The sequence below is a fragment of the Podarcis raffonei genome, chromosome 13 (assembly GCF_027172205.1).
Source record: "Podarcis raffonei isolate rPodRaf1 chromosome 13, rPodRaf1.pri, whole genome shotgun sequence".
In the NCBI taxonomy this organism is placed as follows: Eukaryota; Metazoa; Chordata; class Lepidosauria; order Squamata; family Lacertidae; genus Podarcis; species Podarcis raffonei.
Genome location: NC_070614.1, coordinates 43,200,954 through 43,228,094, shown reverse-complemented (window position 1 = coordinate 43,228,094; position 27,141 = coordinate 43,200,954). Strand labels below are relative to the sequence as shown.

The window sequence follows — 27,141 nt, the reverse complement described above, 5'->3', positions numbered from 1 at the left end:
CTTTCCGAAGCAGTTTGAGCGCGAAAACTACTTCTGCTCTGAAGTTAGGGTACTGCTGCGCTGCAGGTTCCCGTCAAAATGGCTCACAATACTTGCCCCCCTTTTCCTGAGGCCAACTCCCTCCGGCTTGGCTCCCAGCTGCCCCTCCTTTCCCCATCTGTCCCACCTGGCTTGCAGATCCTGGCAGAGCGCAGCTGTTTCTCCTTCCTTTTTCTTAGATGCAGCCAATTCTGCGTAGAGCGTTGAGACTGCCTCCTGCAGTTGCTTGACTTTCTCCTCTGTAGTCATCTTTGCCTATCTTCGTGAGCTTGCAGAGAAGAGATGGGACTTACTGTCAGCGCTGCCCAAGGTCCCAGCTCACACAAGACCAACGCTGCTTCTTCCTCAAGTAAAAAAGTCTTTATTGAAGTTCAGTTTCATTTCCAGACGCGCAGCGCGCAACGCTACGTCTATGCCCTAGACCGTAGAAGTCCCATCTGAATCTCCTCCCCCCTGACACCAGCTTAAGACTCTAGCCTTACTCCACCTCTTCCTCTGTTCCTTCTTTCTCTGGGTCCTCCTGCTAGTCGGAGTTTCAGCCCTCCTAGATTCTTCTGACGCTGAGTCCGCCGACTCTTCTCCCCCCCTCCTTCGGGCTTTAGGACCTGGCTCCCAATCCGGGTTTTCTGCTGTCCCGCGCTCCTCCACATTTGAACTTGGCGCGCGCGCGCAGCCTCCCACTTTCCTTCTGACCGTTACACTTGTGTCACTGCTCCCTCTTTCGGGGAGGCTAGCTGGACCTGACCTTCCCTCCGTTTCCCCACTCCCCGATGGGGGCGTGGTTACCCCTGACTCATCTTCTCCCCCCGCTGGAGGAGAAGCTGGTCCTGACTCATGTGACTCTTCCCCCCCCCCCACTGTGCTCTGGTGGGGGAACTGGTCCTGATCCTCCGCTACTCCTTTGGGACTCCCCTCTGGTTCCTTGTTTATGGAACGTCCCCCCTGGGACTCCCCTCGCCCTTACCATAGGCGCCCCCTCCTGGGAATCTTCTGATTCGCTGGAGAAGCTCATGGAATCTCTCGGGCCACTGTCATATTCCCCTACGCTCCCCTCTGATTCCTCTCCTCCGCTCTCTATTTGCTCTCTCCCCTGCTCTTCTGCTCCTGAGCCTCTGACAGTTGGTCTCCTTGTCTTGCCAACAGATGGAAGAATAGCACCAGCCATTATGTTTGATAAACTAAAATGAGGCATGAGTAATGTCTCTGCCAACACGGAAAGACATTTCTAATTCGTTGGCAATGCTAAATATTACCTCTTGTTATTTGTCCATGTCACTTTCCTTATCTCATTTTGTCTCATCTTTCCAGGCCAAAATTTAAACGATTGTGTCAGAAATACGTTATTATATTTCCCCTTCCCTTTCTTTGTGCTTTACAAATGGGAATATAATTTAAGGGCAGACATACTGATTCTTGCCCACAACCCCAATCTCTAAGTGGTGTTAGATTCCCGGGTCTTCAGACGCTCAGCCAGGATTTCTGTTTCCTTTTGGAATGAGGCACAGCAGAATGTGTGGCATTTTTAGGATATGTGCTTTATTTACACATTTTATACACCCTGAACCTATGGGGGGAGGCATTCACAGCATTAACACCCCTACAGTCTTTAGTTTTTTCTCTCTTAGCTGTAGCCTTGGATTCAAACAGACATTCAAACATTGCTCTCTGACTCTTTCTCCAGCTTGTTGCTTTATTTACATTTCACATAACTGCAAACTCCCAACTCTAAACCCAGGCTTTATCCTTCCAACCAATTGAGGGAGGGGCCCCAACCATTTCCTCTCTCACATAGAGCCCCCTTTCTTTGTTCTCCTTTTTTAATGCTTTTATTAACTTATTATACCAACACCAACACAGACGTCACTCAGAAGACAAGCATACAAGAAGATATAGGTACACATAGAGAACAAATGTTACACAGACATCCTTATATCAATTCTTGTTCATTTCTATTTGACTTCCTTACCCCTCAATGCGGGTCCAGTTGTATACTTAATAAACTGTTTCTTTCTCAATTCCTCTTCTCTATTTTCCCTCTATATCTAACATTTTTACACCTTATCTTATTTTGCGAATATTAGTCTAGACTAGTCCAAGTATTAATTTGAGGGCACTGCTCTTTCAGGTATTCACTATATTTTTCCCATTCTTTTTGAATTTTTTGTTTGGATTGGTCTCTAATTGCCTTTGCCAGTTTAGCCAATTCTAAATAATCAAATAAGAGGGACGTGGGTGGTGCTGTGGTCTAAACCACAGAGCCTAGGGCTTACTGATCAGAAGGATGGTGGTTTGAATCCCCACGACGGGGTGAGCTCCTGTTGCTTGGTCCCTGCTCCTGCCAACCTTGCAGTTCGAAAGCACGTCAAAGTGCAAGTAGATAAATAGGTACTGCTCTGGCGGGAAGGTAAACAGCGTTTCTGTGCGCTGCTCTGGTTCGCCAGAAGCAGCTTAGTCATGCTGGCCACATGACCTGGAAGCTGTACGCCGGCTCCCTCGGCCAATAAAGCGAGATGAGCGCTGCAACCCCAGAGTCGGTCACGACTGAACCTAATGGTCAGGGGTCCCTTTACCTTTAAATAATCAATTATCTTGCCATTCTTTTTTGTTGGGATTGTTTCATTTTTCCAATTTTTGGCAATTAGAATTCTTGCTGCTACTGTCACATTAAAAGAAATTCTCTCATTTTCCTTTGTAATATCTGGCTCTAATTTTCCCAGTAAAAAGGCTTCTGTTTTTTTAAAATGTGCCCTCTACTTGTTTGCACCTCCCACAATTTTGATTTTGCTCTATACATTTTAGATAGTTTGTAAGGTGTCATATACCATCTGTAGAACATCTTGAGAAGATTTTCTTTTATCAACTCACATACCATGAATCTCCAATTCTCTTTCCACAATTTTTCCTTTGTTTCTTAATCTGAAGAGATAAAAGTTCCTTCAATGTGGAAAGGAAAGTGCTGGAACATAACCCTTAGTTACGGAATCCCCCATGTTGCAAACCATTCCTGGGGAACCCCACAGGATCACTAGGAGGGGGCCCTTCTTCGTGGCCAATTCCACCAAGGATCCATCCGAAGGCCCATCTCAGTGTTATTTTACTAGAAGAAAAGTTTTCAGAAGTCAGCATGATCGCCTGCTTTGGTCTCTTATAATGGCAATGGCGCCCACCTGAGATGTGCCGGATCAGAGTTCCAGTGAGTTCTGGCTGAAAAAAAGCCTGGCCTCTTAAGCCACTTATGTTGTTATCCTGTCAACTTACCAGCAAACTTAATTGGTATTTTAAAAATTCTGATTAAAGTTGGGAGTTGACAGGGAAAGGATAAACACCATCTCCTTTCCACTTTCTAACTGACAGCAGAGGAGGGTTAAATCCTGTGGAGTGGTAGCCTGAAGAGGATTCTGGGTGCTTCTTTTCAGGGATATATGCAAATGGCTTTGCTAGATATTATATCCAGTGACACAGACCTTTGATTTCTTCAGCATTTTCTTCTTATTAGCTGTTCCCTACTGTTCAGCTCAGGCCTCAGCAAAATAATGTAACATTTTGGGGAAAAGATGCAACCCAACAAGCCAGCACTGGAGGCTAAGATAGAGAAGATCTCCACAGCCACCATGTATTTCCCCTTTGTGCTCAAGTAGGAAGGAACAAAGGATAACCAAACACTGCAAAAGACCAACATGCTGAAAGTGATGAACTTGGCTTCGTTGAAACTGTCAGGTAATTTCCGGGCAAGGAATGCCACAGTGAAACAGACAAATGCTAGGAAGCCCATGTAGCCCAAGACACAGTAGAAGAAAGTCACAGTCCCCTCATTGCACTCCAGTACAATTTCTTCAGCCACTGACTTCATGTCAGCATTAGGGAACGGAGGGGAGATTACCAGCCATACAGTGCAGATGAGTGCTTGGATAAGGGAGCAGGAAAGGACAATAGAGTTTGCCAGTCCCTTCCCCACCCACTTCCTCATCTGGGATCCTGGTTTTGTGGCCATGAAAGCCAGAACCACAGTGATGGTTTTTGCCAGTACACAAGAAACAGCCACTGAGAAGATGATGCCAAAAGCAGTTTGTCGGAAGAGACATGTCACCTTGCCAGGATATCCGATGAACAGTAATGCAGAAAGGAAGCAAAGCAAGAGGGAGATGAGCAGAGCGTAGGTGAGGTCCCGGTTGTTGGCTTTCACAACGGGAGTGTCCCTGTGCTTCACAAATATTTCCAGTACCAGTGCCGTAATGAAAGCAAAGGAAAGAGCAAAAGAGGCTAAACTGATTCCCAAAGGTTCTTCATAAGACAAGAAAGTTCTATCTTTGGGAATACATAAATTCCGATGTTTGTTTGGATACTTTTCATCTTCACATTCATAGCAATCATTCATGTCTGAGAAAGAAAATATTTTGTATTAATCTCAATGTATTATTCTCACCAACATACTAACTCTTGTTTCCTTCTTTCTTTTTCTTATTAAATTTTATAAACAAAAATAAAAAAACGTTTCATGACTACGTAATTAAGATTCGGGGGGGACATCAGGAGAAGAAAAATGTAAAGATGGTAAATGATGGAGCTCATACTGCTCAGACAGCCAATCAGCAGCAGGAAATGTAGCAGGGTTGGAAATCGTTCCTGATCAACTTCACATAAATCAGGAACTAGCCAGGATTTCCCAGTCGTTATTCTGTAGCTTAATGTTTTAAAATCTACATCTAAATATGTTTTATGGGGAAAATGTACATTTGAATAGGATTTTGATGAGCAATGATACAGCTAAATGCATATTGAGAGAATATACAGATTTACATTTTTAAAATAGGATTTATTTTTTTAAAATAATGCAAATTAATGAAATGAAACTGTGTGCAAAAATATGTTAGGTCAACATTAAGTCCATTGCTACCCAAATTTCTACCTTGCTTCAAAAAGTGAGAAAAGAAACCTTAGAGAATATATGGTTTTATACATATGTTGCTCTCAGTTTCAGGGAACCAGATATAAATCTGTACCATATATTTCTTACCCTCCTCGCCTGAAATCTTCCCTTGTGGACAAGGTGTGCAGTCATAGCAGCAAAATGGCTCTCCTTGTTTCACTTTCTTGCTAGAACCAGGAAGGCAACTATCGGTACATACAGAGTTAGGCTGTGTCTAATTTGAAGTGAAAGAGGAAAATATATATAATTCTCAGATTAATACAGAATAATAAAGGAAGAACAAAACTGAGTGCTCTTAGCAGGTTTTGTGTTTTACTACATTTAAAAAAACCCCTCAGATTACCTGTTTCTTAAGCATTCTTTCTGCTTTGCTGATACAGTGATTGTCTTCCCATTATTCAGTCAGGCCACTTTCCCATGCACTTCTCCATCCCTCTCCCAACAACTTAAAGTTATTTTTGTATAAGTGGGTTTGTTGTTCTAGGCTAATAGGGACAATCTAATAGTGCAAACCTGAAATTACTGGTATATGCGTGAATCAGTATCACAAAATAGGTAAAGGTAAACAGGTAAAGGACCCCTGGACGGTTAAGTCCAGTCAACGGCAACTATGGGGTTGTCGCGCTCATCTTCTTTTTAGGCTGAGGGAGCCAGTGTTTGTCCACAGACAGCTTTCCGAGCCATGTGGCCAGCATGACAAACTGGTTCTGGTGCAACAGAACACCGTGACAGAAACCAGAGTGCACAGAAACGCCATTTACCTTCCTGCCTCAGCAGTATCTATTTATCTACTAGATTAAACGTGACTTAGATGTATGGGCAAGAATGAGATTATCGTTATGGGGAAGAATTACAACGATAAAAATGAGTGTGCTACCGAAAATGTTGTTTTTGTTTCAAACAATACCAATAATTAAAGGTGTGACAATATTTAAAGAATGGCAAAGAACAATGTCAAGATATATCTGGCAGGGCAAAAAGCCAAGAATTAAATTTAAGATATTAACAGATGCAAAAGAAAGAGGAGGCTTTGCCCTGCCAGACTTGAAGTTATATTACGAGGCTTCGTGTCTTTGCTGGTTGAAAGAATGGATAAAATTAGAGAACACAGAATTGTTGGATTTAGAAGGATATGACAATAGATTTGGGTGGCACGCGTATCTATGGTGTGATAAGAACAGAATGCATAAAGATTTTGAAAACCATATTTTTAGAGGAACGTTAATTGAAGTGTGGAATAGGTATAAAAACCTATTAGAGCCTAAAACTCCAATGTGGTTATCGCCACTGGAGATAATGAGTACGAAAAAAGTCAATATGACAGGGGATTGGATCACATATGAAAATCTGATAATCAAAGAAGGAGATAAGTTGAATTTGAAACCATATGAAGAGGTTAAAGAAAAGGTGAATGATTGGCTGCATTATTTCCAATTGAATGCAATGTTTAAAAAAGAGATGCGAGAAAAAGGTTTTTTAGAAAAAAAATCAAGGTTTCATCAAGAAATTTTGAATAGTGATGTAAAAATATTGTCAAAAATGTATAAATTATTACTTGAATGGCATACAAAGGATGAAGAAGTAAAAACGGTAATGATTCAATGGGCCAAAGATTTTGGTTATAACATACAACTAGAGAAGTGGATAAAATTATGGAAAGAGGGAATGAAATTTACCGCATGTACTACGATAAAAGAAAATGTTATGAAAATGTTATATAGATGGTATATAACTCCAGTGAAACTTGGAAAGATGTTTAAAGTTAGTAATAAATGTTGGAAATGTCAAGAGAAAGAAGGAACATTTTATCACATGTGGTGGGAATGTAAGAAAGTGAAATGCTTTTGGGAAATGATTTATAACGAGATGAAAAAAAATGTTGAAATATACCTTTGTTAAGAAACCAGAAGCATTGTTACTAGGCATATTAGGTAATGATGTTGAAAAGAAAGATGTGAAGTTATTTAGATATGCAGTTACAGCAGCCAGAATCTTGTTGGCCCAAAAATGGAAACAGGAAGAAATGCCAACGAGGGAAGAATGGAGAATGAAACTGATGGAATATGCAGAAATGGACAAATTAACGGGAAAAATTCGAAACCAACGCGATCAGAGATTCACCGAGGACTGGAACAAATTTACAGAGTATATCAAAACTGTGTGTGATCAGGAAATAACGCTTGTTGGATTTCAGGAAGCTCTGTGAAAAGAATAGATAGGAATGTCACTTAAAGGAGAAGATAAAATAAGGATTGTTAAAGTGCAACATAAATTTAAGGAATGTGAGAAGTTGTGATAAATATGAAAATTGTCAGATAGGCTGATGGAAGACTAAAAGATGTATAAGTTAAATTGGATGTTAAATTGTAATTGGAATGGTTATTGGAAATTTGAATAAAAATTAATTTTTTAAAAAAAAGAATATCAGAAGCTCAGGGGATTGTGGTTTAACTGGGAAAGTTAGTAACCATAAATCATTCAATCTGCTTTAAGGATTCATCTGCCTTCATTAAGAACAAGGTACAAAGTTTTGCCCAACTTCAGTTGCTAAAAAGGGACATTGGATGACAGATCAGATGAAGCAAGGCTAACTGTGCTCTGTTCCTTGCACAATTGTCGGTAAGAGTTATCTAAAAATAGACTCTATTCTCAAAGAAATAGGTGGGGTTTTTTTAAAACGAGCAAGGAATTCAGATCATTATCCGGCTACTTCTCCTGTTCACTTTTCAAATGTGAATCTCTTGAGAGTCATGGTTTGGATTAAATTAAAGCCTTTACAGTGTCATTTTGGTTAGCTATACTTCAAAATAAGTTCTCTTTTTTTTTTTAAAAAAAAGTATCTATTTATCTACTAGCACTGACATGCTTTCGAACTGCTAGGTTGGCAGAAGCTGGGACTGAGCAACAGGAGCTCACCCCATCATGGGAATTTGAAGTGCGGACCTTCTGATCGGTAAGCCCAAGAGGCTCAGTACTTTAGACCACAGCGCCACTTGCAAATACTGAAAGTCTGAAGGCACCCCAAATCTCTGTTGATGAGTTGTGGGTGACTTCATGCAGTTTATGTTCTAGTTATATCTAGAAATATATCAGTAAGAAGTCATAGGACTTATTATGGTTATTATAGTGCTCATGAAGATTTTTACCTACAAGAAACACAGATATGTGGTAGGCCAAATATTTAGTCTGGCTCACTGGGTGCAATTTGAATGAGTGATTATTGTGGATTATTGTGATCTTATCCATTAAGAATTCATTTCACAATATCATTTAATATATTCATAGTCAACGTAAAAGGAACCACTATAAAAAGTTGTAGGGCTAGCATGTAACAATAATTTATGTGTTGTGCTATTTTCTGTCCTAACTGTGATTTTAATAAGGGCTGTACCATGCTCACCATAATTAACTTCGTATGTTATACACATTCAAAATTGGAATCTTCACAAATAGCTGACTATTACATCCTACCTGGTTAAACCAGTTATGCCATGTTATGGCATCCTCCTTGATAGTGAATGCTTGGTCTGGAGGAGCCTGGGGGTCCATCTTCCCAACTTTCACTCTTTTAAAGGATTGGTTTGAAAAAACAATCCAGTTGTAGACATTAAATCCGGCTACTATCTCCCCATTCTGGTCAAAGGAAACCATGTCCCCAGCAGTATTGTTCAACGAGATACCCCTCAGAAAATGGTGGAGCTATATTGAAAAGAAAATGGCAAGAATTTAATCAAGGCTGAAATTCAGGAAGGGATAATGAGGTCTTGCATCTTTCAGGTTGAACTCTTTAAGTATCCATTCTGGATGGAAGAAATTTTCTTCCCATCTTTTGAAGTTTATTTTCAATTACAGATTTTCAAGAATTGCGGCAGTCTGTTCCAGAAATTAACAGACAAGCGTAAAACATTGGAAAGTTAATGAAAGTGGTGGCTCTGTAGATTTCATGGTGTGTGTCTGTGTGTGGTGGGTATCATTCCTTCTATATGCCAAGTTCAGAGTTACCGTATTTTCTGCTCTATAAGACTCACTTTTCCCCTCCTAAAAAGTAAGAGGAAATGTGTGTGCGTCTTATGGAGCGAATGCAGGCTGTGCAGCTATGCCAGAAGCCAGAACAGCAAGGGGGATTGCTGCTTTCACTGCGCAGCGATCCCTCTTGCTGTTCTGGCTTCTGAGATTCAGAATATTTTTTTTCTTGTTTTCCTCCTCCAAAAACTTGGTGCGTCTTGTGGTGTCTGGTGCGTCTTATAGAGTGAAAAATACAGTAAATTAGATTCTGTCTGTAACCAAAACAACATCACCCACATGTAAGAGGTAGGTATGAACAGGCTTGGGGGAACTTCAAAGTTTACAGAGGTACAAAGTAAGACTTTGGGGAAAGAAACCCTGAGGAGGGGACAAGCCCCCAAACATCCCAATGAGGACTGAGAGCATTTAGCAGCCTCAGAATGTTGAGAGACACTGTGTTAGGGAGGAGTACAGAGAACGTACACACACAAAGAGGACAATGTTATACAGGATCTGCAAGGAATAACACATTTCAGACTTCATTTTCTGTAAAGATATTATTGGAGTTGAATAATCCCATAGACATTTTCTAAGCAAATAATTTGTTTTTTGAAAAATTTTTTCCAGATATATGAACTGGAATTCTGCACAGAATATAGATTAATCTAGGAATAAGCTTCATTTCAAGAGCATTTACCTTTCCTCAAAGGGAATGACTTCCATATAGCAATGTCTAAAGAAAGTTCTTTATATATTTTATTTCCTTTACAAGTTACTAACTGAGTTAGATCATTTGGTATTGAAATACCTAAATATTTAATAGATTCTGAACAAACATGGAATGAATATTCCTTAAATGAATAGGTATGGGTAAGTAAATTTGAATGAATATTCCTTAAATGAATAGGTAAGTAAATTGGCATCAATTCTGATTAATAGACTACCCTGATATTTTACCAAAGGCACCTATCATTTCTATCAATATAGGAATAGTAATATGAGCTTTAAATATAAACAAAAATATAAAAGAGTATCATCTGCAAATAAAACCAATTTATATACATCTCGATTATGGACTACTCCGTAGATTTCCCTATGTTGTCTAATAGCAAATATTCAAAGCAAGGGTGAAAGTGGACACCCCTGTCTAGTCTTTCTTAGTGGGAAAGTAGCAGAAAAATAATAATTTACTTTTATTCTAGATGTGGTTGAATCATAATATCTTAGGTAAAGGTAAAGGTAAAGGTACCCCTGCCCATACGGGCCAGTCTTGACAGACTCTAGGGTTGTGCGCTCATCTCACTCTATAGGCCGGGAGCCAGCGCTGTCCGCAGACACTTCCGGGTCACGTGACCAGCGTGACAAGCTGCATCTGGTGAGCCAGCGCAGCACACGGAACGCCGTTTACCTTCCCGCTGGTAAGCGGTCCCTATTTATCTACTTGCACTTAGGGGTGCTTTCGAACTGCTAGGTTGGCAGGTGCTGGGAACGAACGATGGGAGCGCACCCTGCCGCGGTGATTCGAACTGCTGACCATGTGATCGGCAAGTCCTAGGCGCTGAGGTTTTACCCACAGCGCCACCCTGTGGTAATATCTTACTAACCCCCAATAATTTAGCAAAAATGTATAGAACAAGTACAAATACCTGCTAGAAATGTAACTGGGGGGGGGGGAGGTACCTTTTATTATATGTGGTGGTAATGTAAGGTAATAAAAGCTTTCTGGGAGATGATAAAATGAAATGAAAAAATTGTTTAAATTAACCTTGTTAAAAAGCCAGAGGTTTTTCTATTAGGAATCATAAGTACCGACATTCCAAAGGAGCAGAAAAGACTTTCTATGTATGTGACAACAGCTGCCTGGATGCTGCTTGCCCAGAGATGGAAAGAAGAAAAAGTCCCTACCAGAGAGCTAATGGACTATGCCAAAATGGCAAAGCTGCCTGAAAAGCTCAGGAACCAAAAGGACAAAAGCTTTAAAAAAGACTAGGGGAAAATATAATTTATTTAAGAGACTACTGCAAGCAGATGAAAACATCAGAGGGATTTTAATCTCACCTGTCATGTAACAAATACTATGGAAAATATGGATAGATACAGAACTTAATTTGTTCCAGAGGTCCATTCTTAACCTGAAACCGTTCTTAACCTGAGGTACCACTTTAGCTAATGGGGCCTCCTGCTGCCGCCACACGATTTCTGTTCTCATCCTGAAGCAAAGTTCGTAACCCGAGGTACTATTTCTGGGTTAGCAGAGTCTGTAACCTGAAGCGTCTGTAACCCGAGGTACCACTGTAAACATGTTGGGGTTATTGCTGCCAGTGGGCGATTTCTGTTGTCATCCTGAGGTAAAGTTCTTAACCCGAGGAACTACTTCCAGGTTAGCGGAGTCTGTAACCTGAAGTGTTTGTAACCCGAGGTGTTTGTAACTCGATGTACCACTGTATAGATTATGGAATAATATGCAGTTGTAAATGTTGATAATAGGACCCATGGAGGGGATGGGGGGGAAGTCTCAATATTCAGAGTAATCTTTATATATGGATAAACATTTGGATTGTTATAAATTTATATTTTAAAATCAAATAAAAATTATTTCCAAAAAATATCATATAATATCTTAATTCATTTTATAAATTCCAAATTAAATTGAGTCACCATATACTGTTTATATATTTCATCAAAGCATTTTTTAAGCATTTAATGATAAAATTATAAATAGATCTTTATTTTTATGCAAGGCCACGCCTTACCTGATATTACCTACTGCCTGCCTGGTTTTTATAATACTAGAACCCACCTTGAATGAAACTCATATTTTCATTTTCTCTCACTATTTCTGTTTCAGTTTTCAAAGGTTCCTTCTTCAGTGGTACACAGTGAAGAGGCAAACAGTTAACTGGAGATGTTTAGCCCATTACCTGCCACAAATGTTGATGCTGAAGCTTCAGTCCTCCACTGCCTACCATTGGTTTGTGTTTGACTTGGGATGTAAACATGGCATGCAAAGCTTGGGCCACAACATAGGCAGCATTGTAGATGTTGTAGCTGTGGCTGGTCATGCTCATTTCAAATAAAGGGCCAGGAAGGTTCTCCAGCTTCTCTTCCCCAGTGCAGTTATCTCCCTCCACATTGCCAGCAACGTGATTTCTGAATACACAACCAAATGCGTGCTGCCAGAACTCCACAATAAAGTCATCTCCTTTTGAGTTAGAAGGATTTTTGCTCTCAAGAAATTGGTGAAATCCTGGTGGATCATTAGAGTGAGTTGTGAATGAGAGAGCCCCATGGAGTATTTCTGTGTCCCAGGTCCTTTGATAGGGAAATGAAGTGAGCTCCATCTGGGCAGTCATAATCCACACCTTGCCTTTTAACTTACTTGGCATTTGTTCTCCTTCAGATACGTATGGCAACCATCTGAAAAATGCCATAGCATACGATTCCCCATGGACAACAACTGCATTGGCTTTGCTATTCATTATATTATCATGAATTTTTGCCCCCTTGTTAAACAAATCATTATATTCTGTGACAAAACTGAATTTCTGAATTCTCTCTGTGAAGGCAAAACAGATACCCCTCTGGGAGAAAAGTGGAACCACAGTTTGTATAAATCTATCTCCATATTCATCGTTGAAGGTAAGGGTCCCAATCCACGTCCACCTGAAATGCAGAAGGAAGTAGAGAATCCCCTGATACTGGAGGTCTTCCTTGGGGACCATCTGGTAGAATGAAAATCCTGGGGTTTTATCATTCCTCAGTGGTGCAGAGCCATATACAAACTAAAGAGAAATGTGGGGATGGAAGAAAGTGAGATACACGTTAGCCATTTAAATGGAACAGTTTACATTACTTAGTGCACTTGAAACATGTTATATCAGCAGACCTTACAACAATGCTATAATGTATATAACTGCTAGGTTTTCATGGAATGGACAGAGTAAAAGCAGAGGGAACACTTTTAGAGAACTTCCAACAGAGTCATTGTTTAGGAGAGAACTTCAACCACACTGGACACAATTTGGCTCAAAACACCCCCTTTAGAGCCTTAACTATAACAAGTATATATATCTTGCAGCAGAGCCAAAAGTTATCAGGAGATGAGAAGTTCCCTGAATTCTCCCCATATTTTATCCAAATCCTACAAGAGTTTAATTTATAGCACCCCCCCTTTTGTACTGCTGTCCAGGGCAGTTGTTGGAATGACAGAGGTTCTTCTTCAGGGGTAGGTGGCAATTTTCTATAGCTCCACCACACTTTACTTTACCTTTTTTATATGGCTTGTGTGTGTGTGTGCAGTACATAGTACTTGTTCATTAATGAATTATTTATGAGACTGAGATTGTCCCTCTGGTTACTTGGAATGCACACATTTGTTTCTCCAAACTACATAATCCAACACTGATGTGGTAAATTTCCATACAGGACAGAGAGTGAGAAATATCCTACCTGTGGAACTTTATAGATCTCCAAGACTGTTGCCACTTGAAGAGAAGTCTGGGTGTCCAGTCCCCCAATGATGGCTAAAAGGTTTTTCTGGATGTCACAGATGTAGTTTGGGACAAATGTCTCCAATGATGATATCAGCAACATTGTAGCATGATAGGTCCATTTAGCATTGAAATAGCTGTCATAGACGTGGAAGCCTAAAGTGACATTGGGTAAGAGCTCAGGGTTTTCATTGATCTCCTTCACTGCAAATTGCAAGGCCAGGATATGCTGATAATTCTTGGACAAGGCACTAGAAAGAGAGTTGCATTTTGTATCAGAAAGATATGTCACACTATGTAAATCTATCACAACAATGTTCTATATCATCCTCTTCATTATAGTATTTATATAAGAATATATGCTTGAGGCAATCCTTTTCGTCAAAACAAAGATTAGATAGGTGAAAAATAGACACATCTTATACTTTCTTGGTAAGGTAGTTATTTAGAGTTGGTTTTACTAAAAGAAGCTATATGATTTGAAATTCTTGGGAGATGCTATTTAACACAGAGAGACATATAAATTTATATTCATAAAATTATTATTCCACACTATAAATTGCCAATAAAAATTTAAAAACTCTTAAAAGATTAATGAAGACACTATCAATTTAACAAAGTTGTAGAAGATAATGAAATCAGAGGGATGACATGATAAAGAGTCCCAACATAAGGTACAATATGGAGAAAGAGGACAGACCTATTTCTCCCTCTCTTGTAATACCACATCAAGGGTAAAGCCAATGGAGCTGAAAGGTGGAACATTCAGGGGGGTAGGAATGTTGTACCACATCATAAGGCTCACATTATAACTATGTGTCATGGGATATAGTCATAGTCAAAAACTTACTTAGTTTATATTAGACAAACCCATGAAGGATAAGGGCATTTTTGAGTACTAGATGCAATGGACAAGGCTCTTTGTGATGGACCAGCCCTCCAAATTTCTGCTTGGAATTTCCCCAAAAGGAATCTGAGTCCTCTTATGTGCTCTACTTAAAAAGAAGGTGGGGGAACCAAGGAGACAACCAATCCAATTTGAGGGGTCTGGAAAATTATTTGCAGATGATAGCACAACTTTGCAGGCATCGCTACAAGTGATCATCCCACTTATTTACCATGGTATAAAAGGGAGAAAAGAAGGAATGAAAATGCAATATGAAAATATTAAGTCCTTACTTAAGGTCTTCATGTAATATTGGTGGGGGTTCTTGGGTGAAGGCTATTGAATTGTAGTTGAGGATGCCATGAGATGCAATAGCCCCAATGATGAAGTTACCTTCCTGGTGATACAGGTGCGATGGAGTGTGTGGATTGTGGACATGGCATTTAGCAATGTGACTCTTGCATACTACACAAGGAAGTAGCATCAATTTGAAGACCAGTAACACCACCATCTTGACCATTATCTCCACACCAAAATCCCCTTATTTCTAACCACAGCAGTATCATTAGAGCCTCTAAGAAAAAAATCTGTCAGAACAAATATGCCAGTTAGTCTGCCAATATGTGTGAACCCCCAAGGATATTATTATTTTTTAATTCTGATCAAACTACTGAATCCTTGCTGGGTTTTACTCCCTAACACCAGTTGTTATTGCATATTTCTACCAGCCTTCTCATAACACTCTCCAGATGTTTTGTACTTTAATTTCCACCATCCCTTATTGACTAGAGATGGATGTAGTCCAGAATATTTGGAGGGCACCAAACAAGTCTGAAACAAACGTGAGTCAAGCAATAAAGAACAGTGTCAGAGAAGTTAACTCTTAATTCAAAGAAACAAAAAGAAGCGCAGGCCTAGTGATCACAGCAACTCTTCCCAGCAGGTCTTGCCCCAATGTGGCAGGGACCAAAGAAGAAGAAGAAGAGTTTGGATTTGATATCCCTCTTTATCACCACCCGAAGGAGTCTCAAAGCAGCTAACATTCTCCTTTCCCTTCCTCCCACACAACAAACACTCTGTGAGGTGAGTGGGGCTGAGAGACTTCAAAGAAGTGTGACTAGCCCAAGGTCACCCAGCAGCTGCATGTGGAGCAGTGGAGACGCAAACCCGGTTCACCAGATTACGAGTCTACTGCTCTTAACCACTACACCACACAAAGGCTCCTGCCTTCCCACAACTGCCCAAATCCCCACCTCTCCAGGGTTTCTTTCCCTGAGTCTGGACTGCTCTTTGCCTCAGCCTCCTCCAGCTCACAAAACCCTGTTACCTCTTCAGCTTCTGACACCTCCTCCCCACAGTCTGCTCTCTCTTCTCCCTCTGACCACTCCTCACTGCCCCACCACCAATTCCCTGGCCCCAAGCCTTCTTCCCTTGAGGGATTCCCAGCTAGTGCCTCCCACTGCTCCTCTGCATCTAGCCAGCCCATGGCAATGGGGAACGCTCATTTATACTATCATTGACAGACTGTCTCATTAGATTTGGTAGTGTCTAATGTAAGTTCTTAGGGAGTGAGGAGTGTGATAAGTGGAAGTGTTAGTTACTGTCTTTTTGACAATTACAGGGGAGATAATCATCGGCTGAAATCCGGCAATTCTCTGTGGAATTGCAAAACTAAGCTAAACTAAATTAAACTTTAAGAGAAGTTTCCATTTCCACTTACAGGGGCACCAGCTCCCGGGGGCTGAGCCCTTCCACTCCCATTTTTTGGGGCTGCTCCCCCAATGTCCAAAAAGCATGGAGGTGAAGCAGTGACATTTTGTGAATCTAAGTTTGGTCTCATTGAGGGGCAGTATTTCAATATGAGTAGGGAAATGAGGGTACAACTAAACATTTTATTTAGGGGAAAAGCATTGCTCATTAGTATTATTTATTACTGCAATTATTTAAATTATCTTGAACAGGTATCACTACAAGTGATCCTCCTTGCCTACAATGGTAGAAAAGGGAAAATTCTATCATAAGGGAGCACAGACTTTAAAATATCCCTGATATAATTTTTTAACGCTTCTATTATTATCAATGGACATTGTTGGCTGCAACTGATGAAGTCGAACAACCACTTCAGGACCACCGTTTAGCCACCCCACCTCTTAAACTGATTTGCTTCATTGTCCAAAGAAGGAATCAAAATGCAAAAGAGAAATTATCCAGGTCTTACTTTAGCTCTTCAAGCAATGTTGGTGGGGGCTATTCAGTGAAGGGTATTGAAATGGAGATGATGATGCTGTGAGAGGCGATGCCACCAATGATACTGATGAAGTGGAGTGTGTGGATCATAGACATGGCATTTAACAATGGGAGATTTGCATATTGCATGAGGAAGTAGAATCAGCAGCAAGACCAATAATGCCACCATTCTTGGTACTATTTTCCCCTAAGCACTAAGATGCCCCTAGTACTATTACAGCTTTTGAGACTCAAGTAGTTTCACCTAGTTGGCCTTTTATTCTGCTCATATATCTGAAATCCAGACTGTGAAAACAGGGGTGGATGGGTGGGTGGGAATAGTGATGAAACTGATGGATCCTTGCTTCTTTCTGATTCTTAGGTCTAGCTTTGATTGCTGTAGGTGATATATTTTTATCAGACTTCTCCAACCTTATATCCTTCAGATGTTTTGGACTACAATTCACAGCATTCAAAGTTGACTGCAGTTGATGGGTTTGTGATCCAATACAATCCAAGGGCACTTTCAAGGCTTTGAAAGGCTCAGTTATAGTACCTTTCACAGACTTTCTCATTAGCTTTGATAGTGTTCTGTGCAAGTCCATTAAGTGGTTAGACCAGTGGGAACATTAATTACAGTTCTTTTGATAATTTTTTTAAAATTAATTTTTATTCAAATTTCCAATAACCATTCCAATTACAATTTAACATCCAATTTAACTTATACATCTTTTAGACTTCCATCAGCCTATCTGACAATTTCCATATTTATCACGACTTTTCACATTCCTTAAATTTATGTTGCACTTTAACAATCCTTATTTTATCTTCTCCTTTAAGTGACATTCCTGTCTATTCTTTTCACAGAGCTTCCTGAAATCCAACAAGCATTTCCTGATCACACACAGTTTTGATATACTCTGCAAATTTGTTCCAGTCCTCGGTGAATCTCTTATCGCGTTGGTTTCGAATTTTTCCCGTTAATTTGTCCATTTCTACATATTCCATCAGTTTCATTCTCCATTCTTCCCTCGTTGGCATTTCTTCCTGTTTCCATTTTTGGGCCATCAAGATTCTGGCTGCTGTAACTGCATATCTAAATAACTTCACATCTTTCTTTTCAACATCATTACCTAATATGCCTAGTAACAATGCTTCTGGTTTCTTAACAAAGGTATATTTCAACATTTTTTTCATCTCGTTATAAATCATTTCCCAAAAGCATTTCACTTTCTTACACAATGCTTCTGGTTTCTTAACAAAGGTATATTTCAACATTTTTTTCATCTCGTTATAAATCATTTCCCAAAAGCATTTCACTTTCTTACATTCCCACCACATGTGATAAAATGTTCCTTCTTTCTCTTGACATTTCCAACATTTATTACTAACTTTAAACATCTTTCCAAGTTTCACTGGAGTTATATACCATCTATATAACATTTTCATAACATTTTCTTTTATCGTAGTACATGCGGTGAATTTCATTCCCTCTTTCCATAATTTTATCCACTCCTCTAGTTGTATATTATAACCAAAATCTTTGGCCCATTGAATCATTACTGTTTTTACTTCTTCATCCTTTGTATGCCATTCAAGTAATAATTTATACATTTTGGACAATATTTTTACATCACTATTCAAAATTTCTTGATGAAACCTTGATTTTTTTCCTAGAAAACCTTTTTCTCGCATCTCTTTTTTAAACATTGCATTCAATTGGAAATAATGCAGCCAATCATACACCTTTTCTTTAACCTCTTCATATGGTTTCAAATTCAACTTATCTCCTTCTTTAATTATCAGATTTTCATATGTGATCCAATCCCCTGTCATATTGACTTTTTTCGTACTCATTATCTCCAGTGGCGATAACCACATTGGAGTTTTAGGCTCTAATAGGTTTTTATACCTATTCCATACTTCAATTAACGTTCCTCTAAAAATATGGCTTTCAAAACCTTTATGCATTTTGTTTTTATCACACCATAGATGCGCGTGCCACCCAAATCTATTGTCATATCCTTCTAAATCCAACAATTCTGTGTTCTCTAGTTTTACCCATTCTTTCAACCAGCAAAGACACGAAGCCTCATAATATAACTTCAAATCTGGCAGCGCAAAGCCTCCTCTTTCTTTTGCATCTGTTAATATCTTAAATTTAATTCTTGGCTTTTTGCCCTGCCAGATATATCTTGACATTGTTCTTTGCCATTCTTTAAATATTGTCACACCTTTAATTATTGGTATTGTTTGAAACAAAAACAACATTTTTGGTAGCACGCTCATTTTTATCGTTGCAATTCTTCCCCATAACGATAATCTCATTCTTGCCCATACATCTAAGTCACGTTTAATCTTATTCCAAGTTGGTACGTAATTATTTTGAAACAAGTCAATATTTCTAGGAGTTAACGTAATTCCTAAATATTTTACTTTTTTTACCACATTCATTTCTGTTTGTTGCTGTATTTCTTCTATAACTTCTTGGTCTAAATTTTTAACAATTATTTTGGTTTTTTTTCTATTTAATTTAAAGCCCGACACCTGACCAAAATGCTCAATTTCTTCTAACACCTCTTTAACACTCCGTATAGGATCTTCTATGGTTATGACCAAGTCATCGGCAAAGGCTTTAACCTTATATTGATTACCACCCACTGTTACACCTTTTATATTTTCATTGTTTCTTATTGTTCTTAGGAAAACCTCCAGGACCGAGATGAATAACAGCGGAGATAACGGACATCCCTGTCTTGTACCCTTCGTTATGGCAATATCTTCTGTTATAACATTATTCACAATTAATTTTGCTCTCTGTTCTGAATATATTGCCTTTATTACCACTTAAAAAGGATTGACCCACATCCATATATTCTAGATTCTTTAACATAAATTCCCAGAAAATATTATCAAAGGCCTTCTCAGCATCCACAAAAATCAACATAGCTTGTTTATCCTTTCCGCTGGACAGATATTCAATTATATTAATTACATTTCTTATATTATCTTTCATTTGTCTACCGGGAAGGAAACCCGCTTGATCTTTATGTATCATTTCATTCAACACCTTTTTCATCCTATTTGCCAAACATTTTATAATCATTATTCATTATTCATAATCATTATGAGATTGGCCTGTAATTTTTAACCTGCATTAAATCCGAATCTTGTTTGGGAATTAACGTTATGTATGCTTCTTTCCAAGTTTCGGGTAATTCTCCTTTTTCCAGTATCTTATTCATTACTTCTTTCAACGATACAAGTAGGGTGTGTTTCATTTCTTTATAATATCTTGCACTGAATCCGTCCGGCCCTGGCGCCTTCCCACTTTTTAAGTCCTTTATTGCTCTTGAAACCTCTTCCAATTCTATTGGTTCATTCAATTTAATTTTGTTACTGTCTGATACTTTTTGCACCTTTTTCTTATTTAAATATTCTTCTATTATTTTGATGTTAAGTTTCTCTTTTCTTTTATATAAATCTTTATAAAAGTCCACAAAGCCTTTCCTTATTCCCTTCGGATTCTCTATCTCTTGATCTTCTATTTTAATTTTCTTGATCGTACTTTGTTCCTTCCTCTTTTTAATTTGCCACGCAAGCCATTTTCCAGATTTATTTCCATATTCAAAGTTCTTTTGCTTCATTCTTCTTATATTCCATTCCACTTCTTTATTAATTATCATTGCAAATTGTGTCTGTTACATTTTTATACTCTGTTTGACTTTCTCATCATTTGGTCGTATCGTTAATTTCTTTTCATTTTCCATTATTTGTTTTAGAATTTCCTTCTTCCCTTTTTCTCTCCTTCTATTTTTAATTGAGTTTTGTTGAATGAAGAATCCTCTCATTACAGCTTTACTGGCATCCCAAACCACACTCGTCTTCGTTCCTTTGTTAGAATTGTTCACAAAGTAGTCCATCAAACATTTCTTAGCCATATCCACAGTTTTTTGGTCATCTAGAAGGTTTTCGTTTAGTCTCCACCTGAAGGATTTTTCTTCAATCCCTTTTAGAATGGCTTTAACCGCATTGTGATCTGATAATACTTTGGGTTGAATCTCAATCGTTAATATTCTTGTAGTTAGTTCACCAGAAACCCAAATCTGATCAATTCGAGACATCGCTTGAGTTCTTTTGATAATTGAAGGGAGGATAGTCACTCGTGTGTCTTTCTTAATAGAAGTTTTAATTTTAATTTCTTAATAGAAGTTTTAATTTTAATGTCCTCTTAGCTGCATGTGATTTGGGCTTACAATAATGAACTATAAGAAAGAAAATACTGGAAATACAACCCTTTGGTCTCAAGAGAGGGAGAAAATGAACATGTCTGATCACAGCACTGGCCTCTTGAAATTCTGAATTGGAAAGAAGAAACCTATGGAGAGGGGGAGTCTTCCCCTAATTACATTCCATTCAAAGTTCACATGAATTAACAACAATTGCATGAGTTGGTCTCCATGTCTTGCCAACAGATGGGAGAAAAGCATCACATTTTATGCTGGAGAAACTAAAATGAGGCATGGGTAATATCTCTACCAAGAGGGAAAGACTTTTGTAATTCGTCGGCAGTGCTCAGTATTACCTCTTGTTATTCCTGCGTCTCAATTTCCTTATCTCATCTTGTCATATCTTTCCTTTCCAAAATTTAAATGGCTGCGCCAGAAATTTATTTTTCCCTTTCCCTTTCTTTGTGCTTTACAAATGTAAATATAATTTAAGGGCAGACAAACTTATTCCTTCACTCTACCCCAATTTCTAAGTGGTGTGAGATTCCCAGGGCTTCAAGCGCTGATCCACGCTTTGTCTTTTTCTTTTTTTAATTAGGCGCAGAAGAAACTGTGACTTTTTAAGGTACATGATTTATTTATTCATATATACGACCTGAACCTATGATGGAGGGGTTCACAGCATTAACATCCCTAAAGGTGTAGCCTTGGATTTAAAGACTTCAAACACTTCTGTTTTAAGACAAAGTAAAATAAAGCTAACTGCAATCTCAACTCAAAATCAGGTTTATAACCCAGGAGTTATAAGGAACTCACATGCAGCCTACATCTCCCCATCCCAGCCTGAATTCATAATAATATATAGATTGATATAATATTAAAAGCTAAAATACACAATAGCGGAATTTGAGCTGCTCATGTATGATGAATGATTTTATAACACTAGAAGGAGTAATATTTGAATGTAGCAAATCCCTGTATAAGTATGTTATTTCATTAGATGTATTATAATGTGACCCCAACATTCTCCAAGAGGGATCCTATTTCCATGCATGAAGGTGTAAATGTGGAGTTCATTGGAGTCTCCTGACCTTCTGTATCAAACAGTGATAGATGCGCTGTACTCCTATTTCCCTATCTCCAACTCACTTGAGGTGTCTCATTATAACAGGCTCCTCAGAATGTTCTTAGTTTTTCATTAATAATCCCTGCTCAGTTCCTTTTCTTGCTGCTCCAGCTTGATCAGCACATTTGACCAGTGGGTTGGGTTTCCTACAATGACCGCCCCTCCCCAGATACCTCATTTAGACAATGTGACAATGTGATGGTTGGACACAAATTCCCAGCCTATACAATATAGAAAAGAGATACTCTCATGCATTCTTCAAGACTTCCTTCTAATTAAAAGATCCCTATCATTCAGTTCAGGTCTCAGCAAAATAATGTAACATTTGGGAGAAAAGATGCAACCCAACAAGCCAGCACTGGAGGCTAAGATAGAGAAGATCTCCACAGCCACCATGTATTTCCCCTTTGTGCTCAAGTAGGTAGGAACAAAGGATAACCAAACACTGCAAAAGACCAACATGCTGAAAGTGATGAACTTGGCTTCATTGAAACTGTCAGGTAATTTCCGGGCAAGGAAGGCCACAGTTAAACTGACAATAGCTAGGAAGCCCATGTAGCCCAAGACACAGTAAAAGAAGGTCACCGTCCCCTCATTGCACTCCAGTACAATTTCTTCAACCACTGACTTCATATCAGCATTAGGGAATGGAGGAGAGATCACCAGCCACAGAGTGCAGATGAGTGCTTGGATAAGGGAACAGGAGAGGACAATAGAGTTTGCCAGTCCCTTCCCCACCCACTTCCTCATCCTGGATCCTGGTTTTGTGGCCATGAAAGCCAGAACCACAGTGATGGTTTTTGCCAGCACACAAGAAACAGCCACTGAGAAGATGATGCCAAAAGCAGTTTGTCGGAGGAGACATGCCACCTTGTACGGATATCCGATGAACAGTAATGCAGAAAGGAAGCAAAGCAGGAGGGAGATGAGCAGAGCGTAGGTGAGGTCCCGGTTGTTGGCTTTCACAACAGGAGTGTCCCTGTGCTTCACAAATATTTCTAGTACCAGTGCCGTAATGAAAGCAAAGAAAAAAGCAAAAGAGGCTAAACTGATTCCCAAAGGTTCTTCATAAGACAAGAAAGTTCTATCTTTGGGAATACATAAATTCCGATGTTTGTTTGGATACTTTTCATCTTCACATTCATAGCAGTCATTCATGTCTGAGAAAGAAAATATTTTGTATTAACCTCAATGTATTAATCTCACCAACACACTAACTCTTGTTTCCTTCTTTCTTTTTCTTATTAAATTTTATAAACAAATGATAATAAAAACGTTTCATGACTACGTAATTAAGATTCAGGGGGGGACATCAGGAGAAGAAAAATGTAAAGATGGTAAATGATGGAGCTCATACTGCTCAGACAGCCAATCAGCAGCAGGAAATGTAGCAGGGTTGGAAATCTTTCCTGATCAACTTCACATAAATCAGGAACTAGCCAGGATTTTCCAGTCGATATTCTGTAGCTTAATGTTTTAAAATCTACATCTAAATGTGTTTTATGGGGAAAATGTACATTTGAATAGGACTTTGATGAGCAATGATACAGCTAAATGCATATTGCAAGAATATGCAGATTTACATTTTTTTAAAGGATTTTTTTTTTTAAATACAGTGGTACCTCAGGTTAAGTACTTAATTTGTTCTGGAGGTCCGTTCTTAACCTGAAACTGTTCTTAACCTGAAGCACCACTTTAGCTAATGGGGCCACTGTGCCGTCGTAGCACGATTTCTGTTCTCATCCTGAAGCAAAGTTCTTAACCCGAGGTACTATTTCTGGGTTAGCGGAGTCTGTAACCAGAATCATCTGTAACCTGAAGCATATGTAACCCGAGATACCACTGTAATGCAAATTAATGAAATGAAACTGTGTGCAAAAATATGTTAGGTCAACCATTAAGTCCATTGCTACCCAAATCTTTCTACCTTGCTTCAAAAAGTGAGAAAAGAAACCTTAATGAATATATGGTTTTATAGATATGCTGCTCTCAGTTTCAGAGAACCAGATATAAATCTGTACCATATATTTCTTACCCTCCTCGCCTGAAATCTTCCCTTGTGGACAAGGTGTGCAGTCATAGCAGCAAAATGGCTCTCCTTGTTTCACTTTCTTGCTAGAACCAGGAAGGCAACTATCGGTACATACAGAGTTAGGCTGTGTCTAATTTGAAGTGAAAGAGGAAGATATATATAATTCTCAGAATAATACAGAATAATAAAGGAAGAACAAAACTGAGTGCTCTTAGTAGGTTTTGTGTTTTACTACATTTTTTCAAAAAAACTCAGATTACCTGTTTCTTAAGCATTCTTTCTGCTTTGCTGATACAGTGATTGTCTTCCCATTATTCAGTCAGCCCACTTTCCCATGCACTTTTCCATCCCTTTCCCAAGAACTAAAAGTTATTTTTGTATAAGTGGGTTTGTTGTTCTAGGCTAATAGGGACAATCTAATAGTGCAAACCTGAAATTACTGGTATATGCGTGAATCAGTATCACAAAATAGGTAAAGGTAAACAGGTAAAGGACCCCTGGATGGTTAAGTCCAGTCAACACCAACTATGGGGTTGCGGCGCTCATCTTGTTTTCAGGCCGAGGCAGCTGGTGTTTTTCCACAGACAGCTTTCCGAGTCATGTGGCCAGCATGACAAACTGCTTCTGGTGCAACAGAACACCGTGACAGAAACCAGAGTGCACAGAAACGCCATTTACCTTCCTGCCTCAGCAGTATCTATTTATCTACTAGCACTGACATACTTTCAAACTGCTAGGTTGGCAGAAGCTGGGACGGAGCAACGGGAGCTCACCCCGTCATGGGAATTTGAAGCGCTGACCTTCTGATCGGCAAGCCAAAGAGGCTCAGTAGTTTAGACCACAGCGCCACCTGCAAATACTGAAAGTCTGAAGGCACCCCAAATCTCTGTTGATGAGTTGTGGGTGACTTCATGCAGTTTATGTTCTAGTTCTATCTAGAGATATATCAGCAAGAAGTAATAGGACTTATTGTGGTTATTATAGTGCTCATGAAGTTTTTTACCTACAAGAAACACAGATATGTGGCAGGCCAAATATTTCACGCATCATCTAGTCTGGCTCACTGGGTGCAATTTGAATGAGTGATTATTGTGGATTATTGTGATCTTATCCATTAAGAATTCATTTCACAATATCATTTAATATATTCATAGTCAACGTAAAAGGAACCACTATAAAAAGTTGTAGGGCTAGCATGTAACAATAATTTATGTGTTGTGCTATTTTCTGTCCTAACTGTGATTTTAATAAGGGCTGTACCATGCTCACCATAATTAACTTTGTATGTTATACACATTCAAAATTGGAATCTTCACAAATAGCTGACTATTACATCCTACCTGGTTAAACCAGTTATGCCATGTTATGGCATCCTCCTTGATAGTGAATGCTTGGTCTGGAGGAGCCTGGGGGTCCATCTTCCCCACTTTCACTCTTTTAAAGGATTGGTTTGAAAAAACAATCCAGTTGTAGACATCAAATCCGGCTACTATCTCCCCATTCTGGTCAAAGGAAACCATGTCCCCAGCAGTATTGTTCAACGAGATACCCCTCAGAAAATGGTGGAGCTATATTGGAAAAAAAAAGGCAAGAATTTAATCAAGGCTGAAATTCAGGAAGGGATAATGAGGTCTTGCATCTTTCAGGTTGAACTCTTTAAGTATCCATTCTGGATGGAAGAAATTTTCTTCTCATCTTTTGAAGTTTATTTTCAATTACAGATTTTCAAGAATTGTGGCAGTCTGTTTCAGAAATTAACAAACAAACGTAAAACATTGGAAAGTTAATGAAAGTGGTGGCTCTGTGGATTTCATGGTGTGTGTCTGTGTGTGGTGGGTTTCTGTCTCATTCCTTCTATATGCCAAGTTCAGAGTTAAATTAGATTCTGTCTGTAACCAAAACAACATCACCCACATGTAAGAGGTAGGTATGAACAGGCTTGGGGGAACTTCAAAGTTTACAGAGGTACAAAGTAAGACTTTGGGGAAAGAAACCCTGAGGAGGGCACAAGCCCCCAAACATCCCAATGAGGACTGAGAGCATTTAGCAGCCTCAGAATGTTGAGAGACACTGTGTTAGGGAGGAGTACAGAGAACGTACACACACAAAGAGGACAATGTTATACAGGATCTGCAAGGAATAACACATTCCAAACTTTTCTTAGAATTCCAAGGAGTAGGTATGCAGGAGAAAAACAATTTTGTCTGCATTTTAATACTCAGTTCAGACTTTTGGAACAAATATGTGAACTGAAATACAATTATGCTTTCAAATTCATATGTCTCTGAGCTTTGCAGTGCAGTTCTCAAATCAAACAATGTGTATATAAATGCATATATTAGGGGGAAGTGTCCATAAAATATATACATCTGTGAAAAGAACTTATATATACGGTAGAGTGGTAGTTTTTTAAAAAAACGCATAAGGATATACCATATTTTTCGCCCTATAGGATGCACTTTTCCCCCTCCAAAAATGAAGGGCAAATGTGTGTGCATCCTATGGGGTGAATGCAGGCTTCAGGAAGCTCTGTGCAACCCTTGGGAGACCAGCGCGACTTCGCGCCGGTCTCCCAGGGGTTGCGCAGAGCTGCCTGCATTCCAAAGCCTGGGGCGCACTGAAGAGCACGCCCCGACCTTTGCGCAGCTCTCCACAATCCTGGGGAGACCGGCACGACTTCCTGGGCTCCCTAGGCTTGCAGATAGCAGCCTGTTCTGGGGTCGGGGGAAGCTCGGGCTTCCCCCACCCCAGCCCCGCGCCTGGGGGGGGGGGAATAAATTTTTTTTCTTTATTCCCCCCCCAAAAAAATTAGGTGCGCCCTATGGGGCAAAAAAATATGGTGTATATATATATATATATATAGAGAGAGAGAGAGAGAGAGAGAGAGAGAGAGAGAGACGGAGAGAGAGTTAATAATTACAATTCTATACATACTTATCTAATACATGGGTATTATTATTATCCAAATACATATATTTTTAACCTACTATATTTTGTACAAATATATTCCAAATATCATTATATTTGTCCATGCCTTTGTCTTTAAGTATTCTGTTGTAAATGTAGTCAGATCAGTGGTTAAAAAGAGCCAGACATTTATCTTTCCACTGCATCAGTGTCAGTCTTTTGGCCATAGTAAGGACACAAAGAATCTATTTATGTTACCTAGTTGTCAAATTCC

At 39.2% G+C, this 27,141-nt stretch overlaps 2 protein-coding genes across 2 annotated transcripts; both read right to left on the bottom strand.

Annotated features, from left to right (window-relative positions):
- Positions 1-3,278: 3,278 nt before the first annotated feature.
- Positions 3,279-14,867, bottom strand: LOC128398969 (vomeronasal type-2 receptor 26-like). Its single transcript, XM_053360230.1, has 5 exons — positions 14,641-14,867; positions 13,421-13,712; positions 8,438-8,665; positions 5,054-5,180; positions 3,279-4,416 (listed from the first exon to the last, which is right to left on the bottom strand). Exons 1-5 carry the CDS (start codon positions 14,865-14,867, stop codon positions 3,515-3,517), a joined length of 1,776 nt encoding a protein of 591 aa, XP_053216205.1. The 3' UTR covers positions 3,279-3,514.
- A 7,319-nt stretch (positions 14,868-22,186) lies between these two features.
- LOC128398968 (vomeronasal type-2 receptor 26-like) lies at positions 22,187-25,480 on the bottom strand. Its single transcript, XM_053360229.1, has 3 exons — positions 25,301-25,480; positions 23,964-24,090; positions 22,187-23,088 (listed from the first exon to the last, which is right to left on the bottom strand). The coding sequence occupies exons 1-3, from the start codon at positions 25,478-25,480 to the stop codon at positions 22,187-22,189; spliced, it is 1,209 nt and encodes a 402-aa protein (XP_053216204.1).
- Positions 25,481-27,141: the final 1,661 nt, after the last annotated feature.